Genomic DNA, 12,857 nt, shown 5'->3' with positions numbered 1-12,857 from the left:
AAAAGAAGGTACCGGAACCAGAACCACCCGATCCGGAAAAACTTCCCAAAAAGGAAAGGAACAGGCCAAGGCCCCCAATTCTACTAAACGGCGAGCCGAAGCAATGGCCACCAAAAAGAACGTCCTTAAGGAAAGAAGACGTAAACACAGTCCCCCAGAGGTTCAAAAGGTCAACCCATTAAAACCTCCAATACCAAAGAAAGATCCCCTGAAGGAAAAGAACGTACAGGGCGAGGAAACAAATGAAAAAGCCCCTGAAAAAATCCCGGCAACAAACGACCCTTAACCGGAAGGCTGCGCCACGGACCTCAAAATGCCTGAATAGCCGCCCACTGTACCAGCAGAGACACCCCAGACAACCTCAACTGTGCACCGTCCTGCAAGACCTGCATCACATCAAAGAGAGACGTGCCGGTAGGATCCAATACATGCCTCAAGCATCAAGAAGAAAAAAACCTTCCACAGCCTACCCTAAGAAAGTAAAGTGGAACGCCGCCTGGAACCCAGTAAAGTAGAACTTAAAGCCACTGGCACCCCCAGACCCGTCAAACCTCGGCGGGCCATTCCCAGGCCGTCAAGTGTAACCTCCCCTAAGACCTCAACGAGAGGCCGGGAAACTCCAGGGGAGACGGACACAGAGGAAGAGGCCACATCCGACTGGATGCCCTCAGCCGCAGCAATGGGAACCAATTCGCCCTAGGCCAATGGGGAGCAAACAGGACAACCCTGGCCCCCAGAAGCCGCACCCTTAACAGCAAAGGCCTGAGTAGCTGAAACGGCGGGAACGCATACAAAAGGCCCCTCGGCCAAGGACACGACATCCCGTCCCTCCCAGGCTTGGGGACACCGAAAACCGGGAGCCGAAGTGACCGAGCTACGCGTTTTTCTCGGACGCGAACACATCCAGCACTGGAAGACCCCAGAGCCGAACCAGATGAAGAAACAGTGAACTCTGGATGGAGAAAAGTTGAGAGGAAGTAACACAATGCCCAAACGTATGCAGCCCTGAGAGCAGAAACCCACACCTGAGCCCACACAAAAATCTTCCAGGCCAGACCGAACAAAGCCCTAGACCAGGTCCCCCCTTGAAGTATGACATAAGCCCTGGCCACTACGTTGCCCGAACAAGCACCGCAGAACCACCAAATGACCTTGCAGCCGCAATCATAGAAAAGCACGGAGGGCCGTCTGTACCACAACCATCCACACCATGGACCGGAGCACCACAAACTTCTTCACAGACACTGCCACCAAGCCAAGAAGAGTCCGAAACTGAGACCCCAGAAAAACCAGATCCTGGGATGGGACTAAACCGATAGCCCCCCGTTGATTAAAAAAAACGTGGTTCTGCCGGACACCAGAACTTGGGCAACCTGCTTCCGAAATAGGGCCTGCGAGGTAGAACGGAGCAAATGTCGTCCAGATATGGATGAGTAAACACCCCTTCTGAATGTAGCAAAGCCACCAGGGGGGCCAGTACCGTCGTAAAAATCTGAGGAGAAGTCTTGCGGCCCAACGGCAGAACACAAAACGGACAGTGCACCCGATCCACAGCAAACCTCAGGAACTTTTGAGAGGATCTTGCCACAGGCACGTGCAGGTAAGCATCCTGCAGATCCAGTGACACCAGAAAGTCCCCTCGTCTGACCAATGGAAAAATAGTCTGAATGGACAGCATGCGGAAATGCACTGTCCTGATCCAGGTATTCACCTCCTTTAGATTGAGCACAGGTCGAAATCCCCCTGAAACTTTCTGTACAAGAAACAAGACCGAATAAGTGCCCTGACCCCGTTCGTCTAGCGGAACGCGGGAAATGGCCCCTTTGACCAGTAAGTCTCGCACTCCGTTCAACAATGCTCTTCTCCGTGACCCCCCTGAAGGCAGAGGTGTGGGACGTACCCCTGAATCTGGAGCAACCACAACAAAATCTATGACATAACCATTGGTCACAATGTCTATTACCCAATGATCGTTTACACTGTCCTCCCAAGCTGACAGAAAGTGACTCAGTCTTCCCCCAACCGGCCCTCTGCCAGGCCCACAGTGATTGTCAGGACCCCTTCTTGAAACCACCCCGGGTCGCAGGAGCAGACTTCCTAGGCGAAAAACGCGGCTGAAAACGTCATTTCCTGAATGAAAAGGATTTAGCATCCCTAGTAGGAGAAGATCTGGAATGCTTCTTCCACCCTTCACCCGAAGAAGAACCCCCTTTATAAGGTAAGGCATGCTTCCTCTCCTTAAATGCCTTGGAAAGCATGGACGGCAATTGCCCTCCAAATAGGTTACGGCCTTCAAACGGCAGTCTCAACAAGGCTGCCTTCTCCCCTGGATCAGCCTTCCAGGAACGCAACCAGAGGGACCTACGAGCCCCAATCAAAGCCCCAGAAGCCAGAGCCGAAGTACGGACCACATCTGAAGAAACATCTGCCAACAACCAGGCCGCTGCCCCATACCAGCCAGGAGCTCCGAACACTCTGCCCCATCCTGAACAGCCACTGCCAGTTCATCCAAGTCCTGCACCAACGACTGGACAGCATAAGCAGAAGAAATACCTGCCTTCAGAGCCAGATTCTCAGCCGCAAAAAGCCCTCTTAAGCCCTGAGTCCACCCTACGGGCCGTGGCATCAGCAGGCACACAATCCTCTGGATTGACAGCTGTTTTGCCAATCAGGGTAGCCAAACGTGAATCCAGGAGGACCGAGGGAGGTCACACCTCCTCACCCTAAAGTAAAGAACGTATCTGAATGAACCGTGGAACCTGAGCCATATCCACATCCTCCACTCCCAAAACACCATATCCTTCACAGGTCCCCGAAAAGGCATGGAAAACTCAGACAGCGTCTGATATCGTGGAAATAAGTGAGAGCCAGCGTTGGCAGGACTAAACACAGGAAACCCTTACATGTGCCATCACAACCCACATCACCTTCCTGGAGCCAAAATCACCCCCAGAGGACGTAGATGGAGCATCCCCTCCCACACTCTCAGAGGAGGACTTCCCTGCAATTGCAGGAGAATGGGTAGCCCTAGCCCCACTAGGCCAGGCCATCCCCGCATGAAGAGCTCTGGAAACAGCCCCCTCGAACATCTCCTGCACCTCCTCCCTGGACATGATGGGCGCAGCACCACCACCCTGAATCTGGGGGCTCACAGGAGTGGAAATGCCATCAGCACCACCCTCCTTTGAGGAGGAAGAAGAAATAATCCTCATAAGATATTTTAAGGGTGTAGGCGGGAGTCGTACCACTGTACACAGGTAACCTGCTGCACCAAAGGTACTTGACCTTGCCACTGAGCTCTAGCACCTGGATTCCGGCCATTAACTGAATCTGTAGGCACGATCTCATCCACAGATAAAATATACAGGGCCCAGGAACAATATCCCAGAACCAATCCAAATAAAGGATAAAACAAGAATTTCAGTCAAAATGCGGGCAGAACGCCCGTCTTACCCGCACAGAAACCCAAAAACACTGTTCGGCATCCCTCCGCGGCTCCGCGGCGAAGAAAAACCGGAACTGAACGCCCCAGCCACCAAGAGCCGGCTGACCCCGTCAGCCGCCTCCCAGGACGCGTCTTACGAGCAGCCCCGCCTGCTCAGAAAAGACGCGCCCGGCCGAAGCACACCTCGCGGAGCTACGCTACCCGAGGAGTGCATCCAACGATGACCTCCAGGCCCCGCCGTGAAGGTAAGTGAAAAGGGAAAGTCTAGCGTGGGCTAGACAAAAAGAACAGGAGGGGGTAGGGGTGGGGGGGGTTTTAAAAGGGAAGGGGAGGGTCTAGTGGGAGGCAGGAAGCCTCATTGGTTTAAAGGAAGGCGAGGGAGGGACGGGAGGTAATGCAATTTACTAAGGTCTACTTTATGTTCAGACACAAGCAACATTTTTAAAGCCCTAATTATTAGTAGTCGGAAGGAGATCATAGACCAGCAGTTTAACCGAAGATATCTTTTCAAGTTGGCTTCCCCAAAGTGAATGGTTTCCTGCAGAAGCCATCCTGAAAATACCTGCACAACACAAGGTTGGCCAACAAAGCCATTTCCCAGATCCCACTATGTTTGAAGGGTACCAAATCTCTTATGGCCCTGACCTCACGAGCATGAACCTTCATAGGAGGAGGAATTGTAGCTACTGCTCAACTCTCCATCACACTGGATTGTCTTTCTGCGCCAGGGCCAGTAGGTATTCAAACAGCTTACGATAGCCCAAAATAAACAAAAAAAATATTTAGGGGGTCATTCTGACCCTGGCGGTCCATGACCGCCATGACAGAGGGCGGCGGAAGCACCGCCAACAGGCTGGCGGTGCTTCCTGGGCTATTCTGACCGCGGCGGTAAAGCCACGGTCAGAAAAGGGGAACCGGCGGTTTCCCGCCGGTTTTCCCCTGGCCCAGGGAATCCGCCATGGCGGCGCTGCTTGCAGCACCGCCATGGGGATTCCGACCCCCTTCCCGCCAGCCTGTTTCTGGCGGTGTCCACCGCCAGAACCAGGATGGCGGGAACGGGTGCCGTGGGGCCCCTGGGGGCCGCTGCACTGCCCATGCCACTGGCATGGGCAGTGCAGGGGCCCCCTAACAGGGCCCCACAAAGATTTTCACTGTCTGCTTTGCAGACAGTGAAAATCGCGACGGGTGCCACTGCACCCGTCGCACCCCTGCAACTCCGCAGGCTCCATTCGGAGCCGGCTTCCTCGTTGCAGGGGCTTTCCCCCTGGGCCGGCAGGCGGCCTTTTTGCAGTCGCCCGCCGGCCCAGCGGGAAAGTTGGAATGACCGGTGCGGTCATTCGGCGGTAACCGCATGGCGGGCGGCGACTGCCGCCCGCCGCGGTCAGAATGACCGCCTTAATGTCTTAAAAGTGAAAATTGTTGGTGTCCATCGTAGACGTGTCTTGGATGATTCTGTTAAACTGATGTAAAGGCTACAATACCCCACATCTCAACACCATCTTCATACACTATTTTATAACTAGGTTTAGCACTTGTAGAAGAGTCAGGCACTAAGACCGGTAGCAACAATTCAAGGCCAGTTAGTGCTGATGCAGAAAGACCCTTAAGCTCCAAGCAAACAGTTCATATATAACATTTCTTCAACATTTTTAGTGATCATGGCTTTTTATTGGCAAAATAAGCTGCTTAGTTTTCACTTCTAGAGTAATAAGCTATATCTACGGATTAGTTACAGAAATGTCTAATCTTTGTGGTCCTAAGGACCACAAAAACTATAGGTGCAAAGGGTGCGAGCTTTTCATCTTCAAAGGTTTAAAAACAAAGAAACCACTTGCCTTGACAAGATGGTGCAGTGGTTAAAACAAACAAACAAAACAAAGAAGAAAAGAAAACGTGCCTTCGTCTGCATTTTGGGCCATATGTACGAACACATTTTCCCATTGACACAGAATGGAAAAATCCCTTTGCTACATCTGGCCGTTAGTGTCCACTTGCAACAAGAATTTCAAATAAAAAAAGTAAAAACATTATTATATTTAAAAATATATCCTTTGCACACAATTTTAATAAATCTTTATAGGTGCTTCCTAGCAGGCAGAAGTAGTTAGAACATGTTTAGAAAGCTGTTCTAATTCATTTCACATCACAGCAAAATAAGATTATTATCAGTACAAAGAAAAATTATTATTGGTTTCAAGTTACTGTAAGCACACAAAAGGCTATGGGAGGAATTCTCGCAAACAACAGGGTATACCCCTGCATAGCATTCCAACTCTCTACAATAAACAACAGGGTGATGCATAGAATGCTTGAATTAATCCCAGACACAGGTGATCAGTTGGACCCCATTCCAGTCCATCATTTTTTGCCCACCGTGCCACTATACTTAGCAGTCTGCCTTATGCAAATCGATACTGACCCTGCTCTTTTTGGGATCAATCCATCCCAAATTGCCTGACAAGGCCCCATCCATAAGGAAACACAAGCAACCCATACCAATTTTGCCATATATGAGCCTTATTACGAGGGTGTAGTTTGCGTCCTATGGCACAGTGAGCATTGGACCCACATCCGGGCATACATTTTTATTTTTAATTTTTATTTATTGCTTGGAATACAGCACAAACAGACATCCAGGCATAAATGTTGCACTTAGATCATCTACTACAACAAACAATAAGGTGATGGTTGGGATGTGTAGACTAATACCAGTTACTGATCCTCTCTCAGGTCCTCCTTCTAGTCCATCATTTTTCATTTTACAAGGCACTGTAGACAGATGCCCGCCCTATGCAGATCACTGGTAATAGGGGCAATCTATGTCAAAATGTAGGCAAGGTCATGTACAGAAGGGAACACAAGCAACCCCAGACCAGATTTGGCCTTGTTAAGCCTCATCAGTGAAGTAATGCTTGAATCCTGTAGCACAACAAGGAAGGGGCCACATTTGCACATACACCTGCTCAACTGTTTTGTTAAATCAAATGGAAGGGGGGAAGCCTTTAGAGCAAAGACCTTCTCCTTCTGAAGAGTCCATACTACACACGAACACCTCCACCACATCCACTACCACCACATTCACAAAAGCATCCCTGCTGGAAAACCTTAATATTGAAACAGACATCACCTCACAAGAGGCTCAGCTCCTAAGCTAGTGACACTCAGATACTCACTGTAAACCTACCTCCAGGAAATACACCTAAGCTGAACCCCTACCATTTAACAAGACAGCTCACTGATCTACTGATGATCAATTATACAGCGATCATCCACAGTCCCTTGGTACTGCCTCATCAAGAGGTCTCTGTTATATGGTCTAAGATTGTCTCTGATTAAATCGTACTCCATAACAGGAACCAACTGAGTCTGGAAGGTGAAAATATTTGTGTTGTTTATAGAAATTTATAAATCTACAACTGGTGCTATAGTTAATCACAACAGCACACTGACAGAAATAGACAGAGAGACGCTGACAGTGGGACAGGGAAACACCGAAACTGAGACAGGGAGATACAATTGGCTACTCTCGATGTGGAGACATCCTTTCTAGGACAGGAAGACAAGGATGAGGGAGTCAGTGACACTGTGAGATTTTCTCCAAAACCACCTCGCAAAAACCATAGTAAACAGGCTTCAGGGGCAACAGCATCAAGAGGCACAGAGACTCACAACTTTCTCTGAACAGAAACTTTCGGCTCCAGATGACATACTCCTCCTACTTCACATACGTGGGTCCTGGAGGTGGTCACCACACCTGATTTCCCCAACCAAGAACTTTCAATAAAGAAACCATTACCCTACTGCAGAAGCACCGGACACCATGTCAGGCTACTCCATAATAAGCAAATTACTTGAGAGCAAGTATCCAATATACTTCACTTACATATGTCCAGGTTAGTTGCTCTAGCCGTTCTGCTCATATACATAAATTCACAATGGGCAAAGTTCACTCTGGGAATCCAAGGCAGGCAATTGCACCAAAACCTGCGCAGACGGTAGAAGTGTGATGTACAAAAAACACTCATGATCGCATTTCATTAAAAAAAGAGATGCCCAAGATAAAAATGTATTATCAAACAATCCAGATCCTGTTGATTTTGGTGAGAAAGTTGAAACCTTGTCTACTGGTTTATTGCATGGCCTGTAGTAGTCATGTTTCTTCCTGGCTAGCTCACACCTTATCCAACACAGATCATTAAATCAGTTGAAGCGACTCATGTGATGCCAGACCAATAAATAGGCACAAATTTGTAATACTTAAGGTAACCTAATGGGAAGTCACATAACGGAGAGTCAACAAACCAAGCCTTTGAAATGGCCTGATTTTGGAAATGTTTATGGGTGAAGACTACCCCGCAGTAGGCTGTCTTAACTCTGTACCAAGCTCTACAATTGGTCTGAGAGGATAACATTACTCATGTGTTAATAAAACTGATGAAACCCTTTAACTTTCTGATCTTGAAAACCACAGCACTCTGTTCGTGTTGCCCTGACCTGTTCTCCTCTTCCTCCCCTAAAGGACACTGCTGGTCAAGAGAGGTATCGGACGATCACAACAGCCTACTATCGAGGGGCCATGGGCTTCCTGCTGATGTATGACATTTCCAACCAGGACTCCTTTGGAGCAGTGCAGGACTGGTAAGTTGAAACACACCAGTGAATAATGAAGTATATTGCTGCAATGTGAAGGGTTTAGGGAGCTTGAGCCTTCTAAACCTTTCTGAGGTTATCTCAGTTACTGAGCCATAGACAGATGTACCAAGTAGGCTTTCACAATTTTCTCATTATGGCTTTGGGTCCAAGAAAAGGGCGCTTTAGGACATAGGACTGCATACTGATAAACAGGTACTTGCCTTTAAGAGATAGTGCAAGTTTAGAAGTTCCTTGTGGATTTTGCTGCAGGCTCCTGGTGCCTAGTACCCAGATATCATCAAACAAGGCTAAAACTATCTCGGAGAGTGTTTCTGGGGATGATATACATTAAATCAGATGTACTCCTGCAGGAACAGTGGATGAACATGGTGCTGTATTTACAAGAAAAGAAAGGTGATCAGGAGAACAAAAGTCTGGATTCAAGCCCAACCGTAGCACAGAAGCAGCACTCATCGACTCCACAGAAGACATCCGCTTGATCGTTGACAAAGGAGATAAGGCAGCCCTCAATTTCCTGGACCTCTCTTTAGCATCTAGCATGGTCCCGCAGCCCATCCTCATTAGGTACCTGCACAAGATTGGCAGCCACAGACTAGCTTCTTGCTGTATCTGCTCATTCTGAACAGATAGAACATAAGTTATCAGCCTGGCTCCTTACTCCTCAAAAGCCCACAAACTAATCTGTAGAGTGCCTTAAGGTTCATCGCTCAGCCTTACCCTCTTCAATGTATTCATGATCATTCTGACCAACATCATCCTCACACACAATATCAACATCCTCTACTACGCTGATAGCACCCAACCCATATTTTCCCTCTCATACAAGACCCCCAAAACAAGAAGTGAGTTACCACCTGCATGACTGAAGTTGATAACTGGATGCAACCCAACTCTTTCAAGCTCAATACCGACAGGACAGAAGTAGTGATCTTTGGCAAGAACACATCATCATGAGACTACAACTGGTGGCCAGTCGAACTCAGACCTACACCCAGCTCTCATGCCAAGAAACTTGGAATACACATCAACAGTAAACTGGACATGACAGCACAAGTCACTGTTGACACTTCATTCTGCTCCCACACCCTCAAGATGCTTAGGGAGATCTTCAAATGGCTCCCAGGCAACACTAGAAAAACTGTCCCTTTGTCATCAGAAAGTCATCAGAAAGTTGGACTGCGGGATCATCCTCCACATTGGGATCACCAAACAACTCTCTAGAAGACTACAAACCATCCAAAACTCGGCAGCCAGACATCTTCAACCTGCCACACATAACTCAAATCACACTACATCTCAGGGAGCTCCACTGACTCCCAATAAATAAACACGCTCATTTCAGACTCCTCACACACACATTCAAGACACTACACAACCTAGGACCCACTTACCTGAACAGTTGCATCTCCCACTACCAACCACCCAGACACCTCTGATCTGCAGGACTTCTACTTGCATACATCCCACGCATGAACAGTACCCGATCAGGAGGACAGGCATTTTCTTACATCTTCAATGGAACAGCCTCCCACTCCACACCAGAGCCTCTTCCCCCTGTTCTTAAATTCTGCAACAAGCCGAAGAACTGTTTTTTCAATTAACCAAACTTTCATGCAAGGAGGGTTAGGCACATACGTCTGCTTAGTGACAGGATACCCTTACCAGTGATAGCACGCTTTACAAATAACCATAACGTAACAAATGTAGGAGACATCTCCAGTACTCTATAACAAAGGATAACACATTTTAGGTATACAAGTGAAAAACATTATGAAAAACAAAGACTGTGAGGTTAAACGAGTGTTGGAGTGGGAAGTGTGGGGAAGAATACCATTAAAAACAGAATTACAGCACCATTAAAGTGATAAATGTGTTAGATGAGCTGCAAGATAAATAATGGAGAAGAGATTGATGCTATAGATTGTTTACAACAGAAGGAGGGTTTGTGGATGGTGAAGTTGTGAACTATGTAGGCTCATTTTTCAAGATGCTGAGAAGAAGCATGGAGAATGGCTCCACACAGTATGTAGGAAAGTACCCATTGTCACTTCACATTTTGGGTTAGTCACCCTATTTATTAGCCACAACTGTTGTGGGTCAGATATATACGGTGTAAGTATTTGAAAAATATCTAGGGCAATCCTGAAGTTATTGCAATTCACTAGGTCCCATCAGAGGCGCTGCCATTTCAACATAGTCTAATCTCCTAAGGACACCTCACATCTCTCTCGTAGTGCCGGGAAGGAGTCAGAAGTCTTAATTACAAAGGATTTATCTATGACATACATCCAGCGCCTATCATGAAGGGCAGCCGTAATCAACTTTGCTTCAAGGGGATTGTATTCAGGTAGGTCAGTGATTATGGATAAGTATGGTAGAGGGGGCATGTCTCAGCTGTAGCTATCCGTTAAATAGGATTGTCTCAGTTTCTTGTAACTTAGTAAGAGATTTAATGTCAGTACCACCTACAACCTGATCCAGGGATGTGATACTGAAGGAGTCCCAATTTCAGAAGCCCAATAGTGACAAGAGAGCGAGTAGAAGGACTCCATGCCACATGGGTGTCTCACCAGTCTATCTACCTTCTCCCTGGAAATCGGTGAGCGCTGAATTCCACATATTCAAGGAAGCAAGAATCAAAGGGAGCATCCTGTGGCAGCCTACCCAATAAATGTAGTAATGGGGGAATGCTTACCCATAAATAACGATCTACTCTATAAGCAAGATCATCTAGAGGACCATATTTCAGTTCATTAAGGACCAGTAGATGGCCCCCCTTTAATTTGATATTAAGTTGAGAATCGCCATTCCCCATCCCATGTTAACTTGAAGCATTTATTCTAAGCCACTCGTTGGGGCCCTCCCCACCACACGAACGAAGTAAGGGTAGAAGTAAATGATGCTAAGGTCTTCTTGGTTATATATTATGGATGGTTTTGTATTGTGTATATTACCCTGAGGAGAGTGATCATTTTCAACTGTGCAACCCAACCCAAAAGGGACAGTAGCAGTGAAGAGCTATGAATCGCTTTGCATTGCCACAAACAAAAAGGTAAGATTGTCAGCTTTGATCTGTGTCACCATGACCCAAATATGAATGGCAGTGTGGCAGAATCCCATGGTTGCCACAGTTATGCCCGCTTGGCATGCCCATTTAACATTCCTCCCAGAAGGTCTCACAGAAAATACTCTTGTTTTTAAACCAATTGACTCTGAGCCCCGAATAGTAACCATTGATATCGAGGATATCCATAATGCTAAGCCTGGGTGAGTGAGGGGTGTTGACGTACATTAATAGGTCATGTGCTTATAAAGATACTCTTCGTAGGTGTCAGATCATTTAAAGCCCCATGTACGTGGATGATCGTGTAGGTGGTAAACCAGAGGCTTCACCACTAAAGTGAATCGTAGGTTTGTCAAGGGACGTCCCTGCTGCGTCCCCCATTGAAGAACGAAAGCCCCTCCAGCTCCCACTGAAGTGCGTGGTCTACCATATAGCAGTTTAAGAGGTGACAAATAATACAGGCCAAATCTCACATGTTCAGGCAATGGGAATAGATAGGCCCACGACACACAGTTGAAGGCCTTCTCAAAGTCAATAAGCATCACGGCGAATGGTTGACGTAGCTGATTAGCAGCCGCAAGTGCTTTTGGAATTAATAGATATTATGACATGTAGATCTACATGGCATGAAGCTGCAGTAACGTTTAGGGATTAAGGGCCAGATGTAGCAAGAAAACATTTTGCGAGTTGCAAATTGCGAATACTAGCGACTACTATTGAGGTGGGTCGCAGTTTGCGACCCCATAGCGAGTCTAGGCACTCACAGGGATGGTGGCCTGCTGGAGACAGCAGACCACCATGTCCGTGACTGCTTTTTGAATAAAGCAGTTTTTTTTCTTTTTGCAGCTCGTTTTCCTTGAAGGAAAACGAGCTGCAAAAAGAAAAATACCGAAACCATTTGGTTTCGTTTTTTTCAGAGCAGGCAGTGGTCCATAGGACCACTGCCTGCTCTGAAAACATATTTTTGTGGGCATTCACAAAGGGGAAGGGGTCCCATGGGGACCCCTTCCCTTTTGCGAATGAGTTACCATCCACTTCAAGTGGATGGTAACTGCGAGTTGGTTTGCGACCGCATTCGCGGTCCCAAAGCAACTCTGCATGGCGATGCGGTCCCAAATAGGAAGGGAACACCACCTTCCTATTTGCGAGTCGCAGCCTCAAATTGCGAGTCGGTACCGACTCACAATTTGCAGTTGTGCATCGCGTTTGGCCTTTTGCGCCTCGCAAACTGCGTTTTTCGCAGTTTGCGAGGCACAAAAGGCTTTCTACATCTGGCCCAAAGTTAGTAGTGACCGAGATCAGTCATGTTGCAGGTATTTTGGTCAGTATTTTTGTTTCACCATTAGTCAATGATATAAATCTATAAGATGAACAGAGGTGTGCAGGGCTACCTACATAAGGATAGCGACACTACTGGAGTCTTCCAAGATGCCTGGGAGATGGCTGGTCTCCTGAACTTAAATGTAGAGATATAATAGAGGTTACGTAAGGATAGCAGATTGACAACAAAGAAACGCTATAGTGAGTCTGTTAGCGCTCGCGCTCTTTCCCGTGGATAGTTGTGAGATATAGCCACTGTGACCTCAACAACAGTGATTGGTTTGTCGGTTATGTGGCATTGGTCAGTAGTTAATTGTGGTGACTGCACAGCTGAAACATGTTCCAGTTTCCGCCATAGAGGCAACTTTTGCATTA

General features: G+C 47.4%; 1 protein-coding gene across 2 annotated transcripts in view; it reads left to right on the top strand.

The window, feature by feature from the left end:
• Positions 1-12,857, top strand: part of RAB3D (RAB3D, member RAS oncogene family) — a 188,710-nt gene that overhangs the window by 75,117 nt on the left and 100,736 nt on the right. For both annotated transcript variants that reach the window (XM_069231867.1, XM_069231868.1), the window contains exon 3: positions 7,965-8,083. In XM_069231867.1, the coding sequence (XP_069087968.1) occupies positions 7,965-8,083 (119 nt within the window). The remainder of the gene's footprint in view (positions 1-7,964; positions 8,084-12,857) is intronic.

Source organism: Pleurodeles waltl, chromosome 4_2, assembly GCF_031143425.1.
Source record: "Pleurodeles waltl isolate 20211129_DDA chromosome 4_2, aPleWal1.hap1.20221129, whole genome shotgun sequence".
Taxonomy (NCBI): Eukaryota; Metazoa; Chordata; class Amphibia; order Caudata; family Salamandridae; genus Pleurodeles; species Pleurodeles waltl.
Note: the sequence above shows the minus strand (reverse complement) of the source record. Positions and strands in the feature narration are given on the sequence as shown.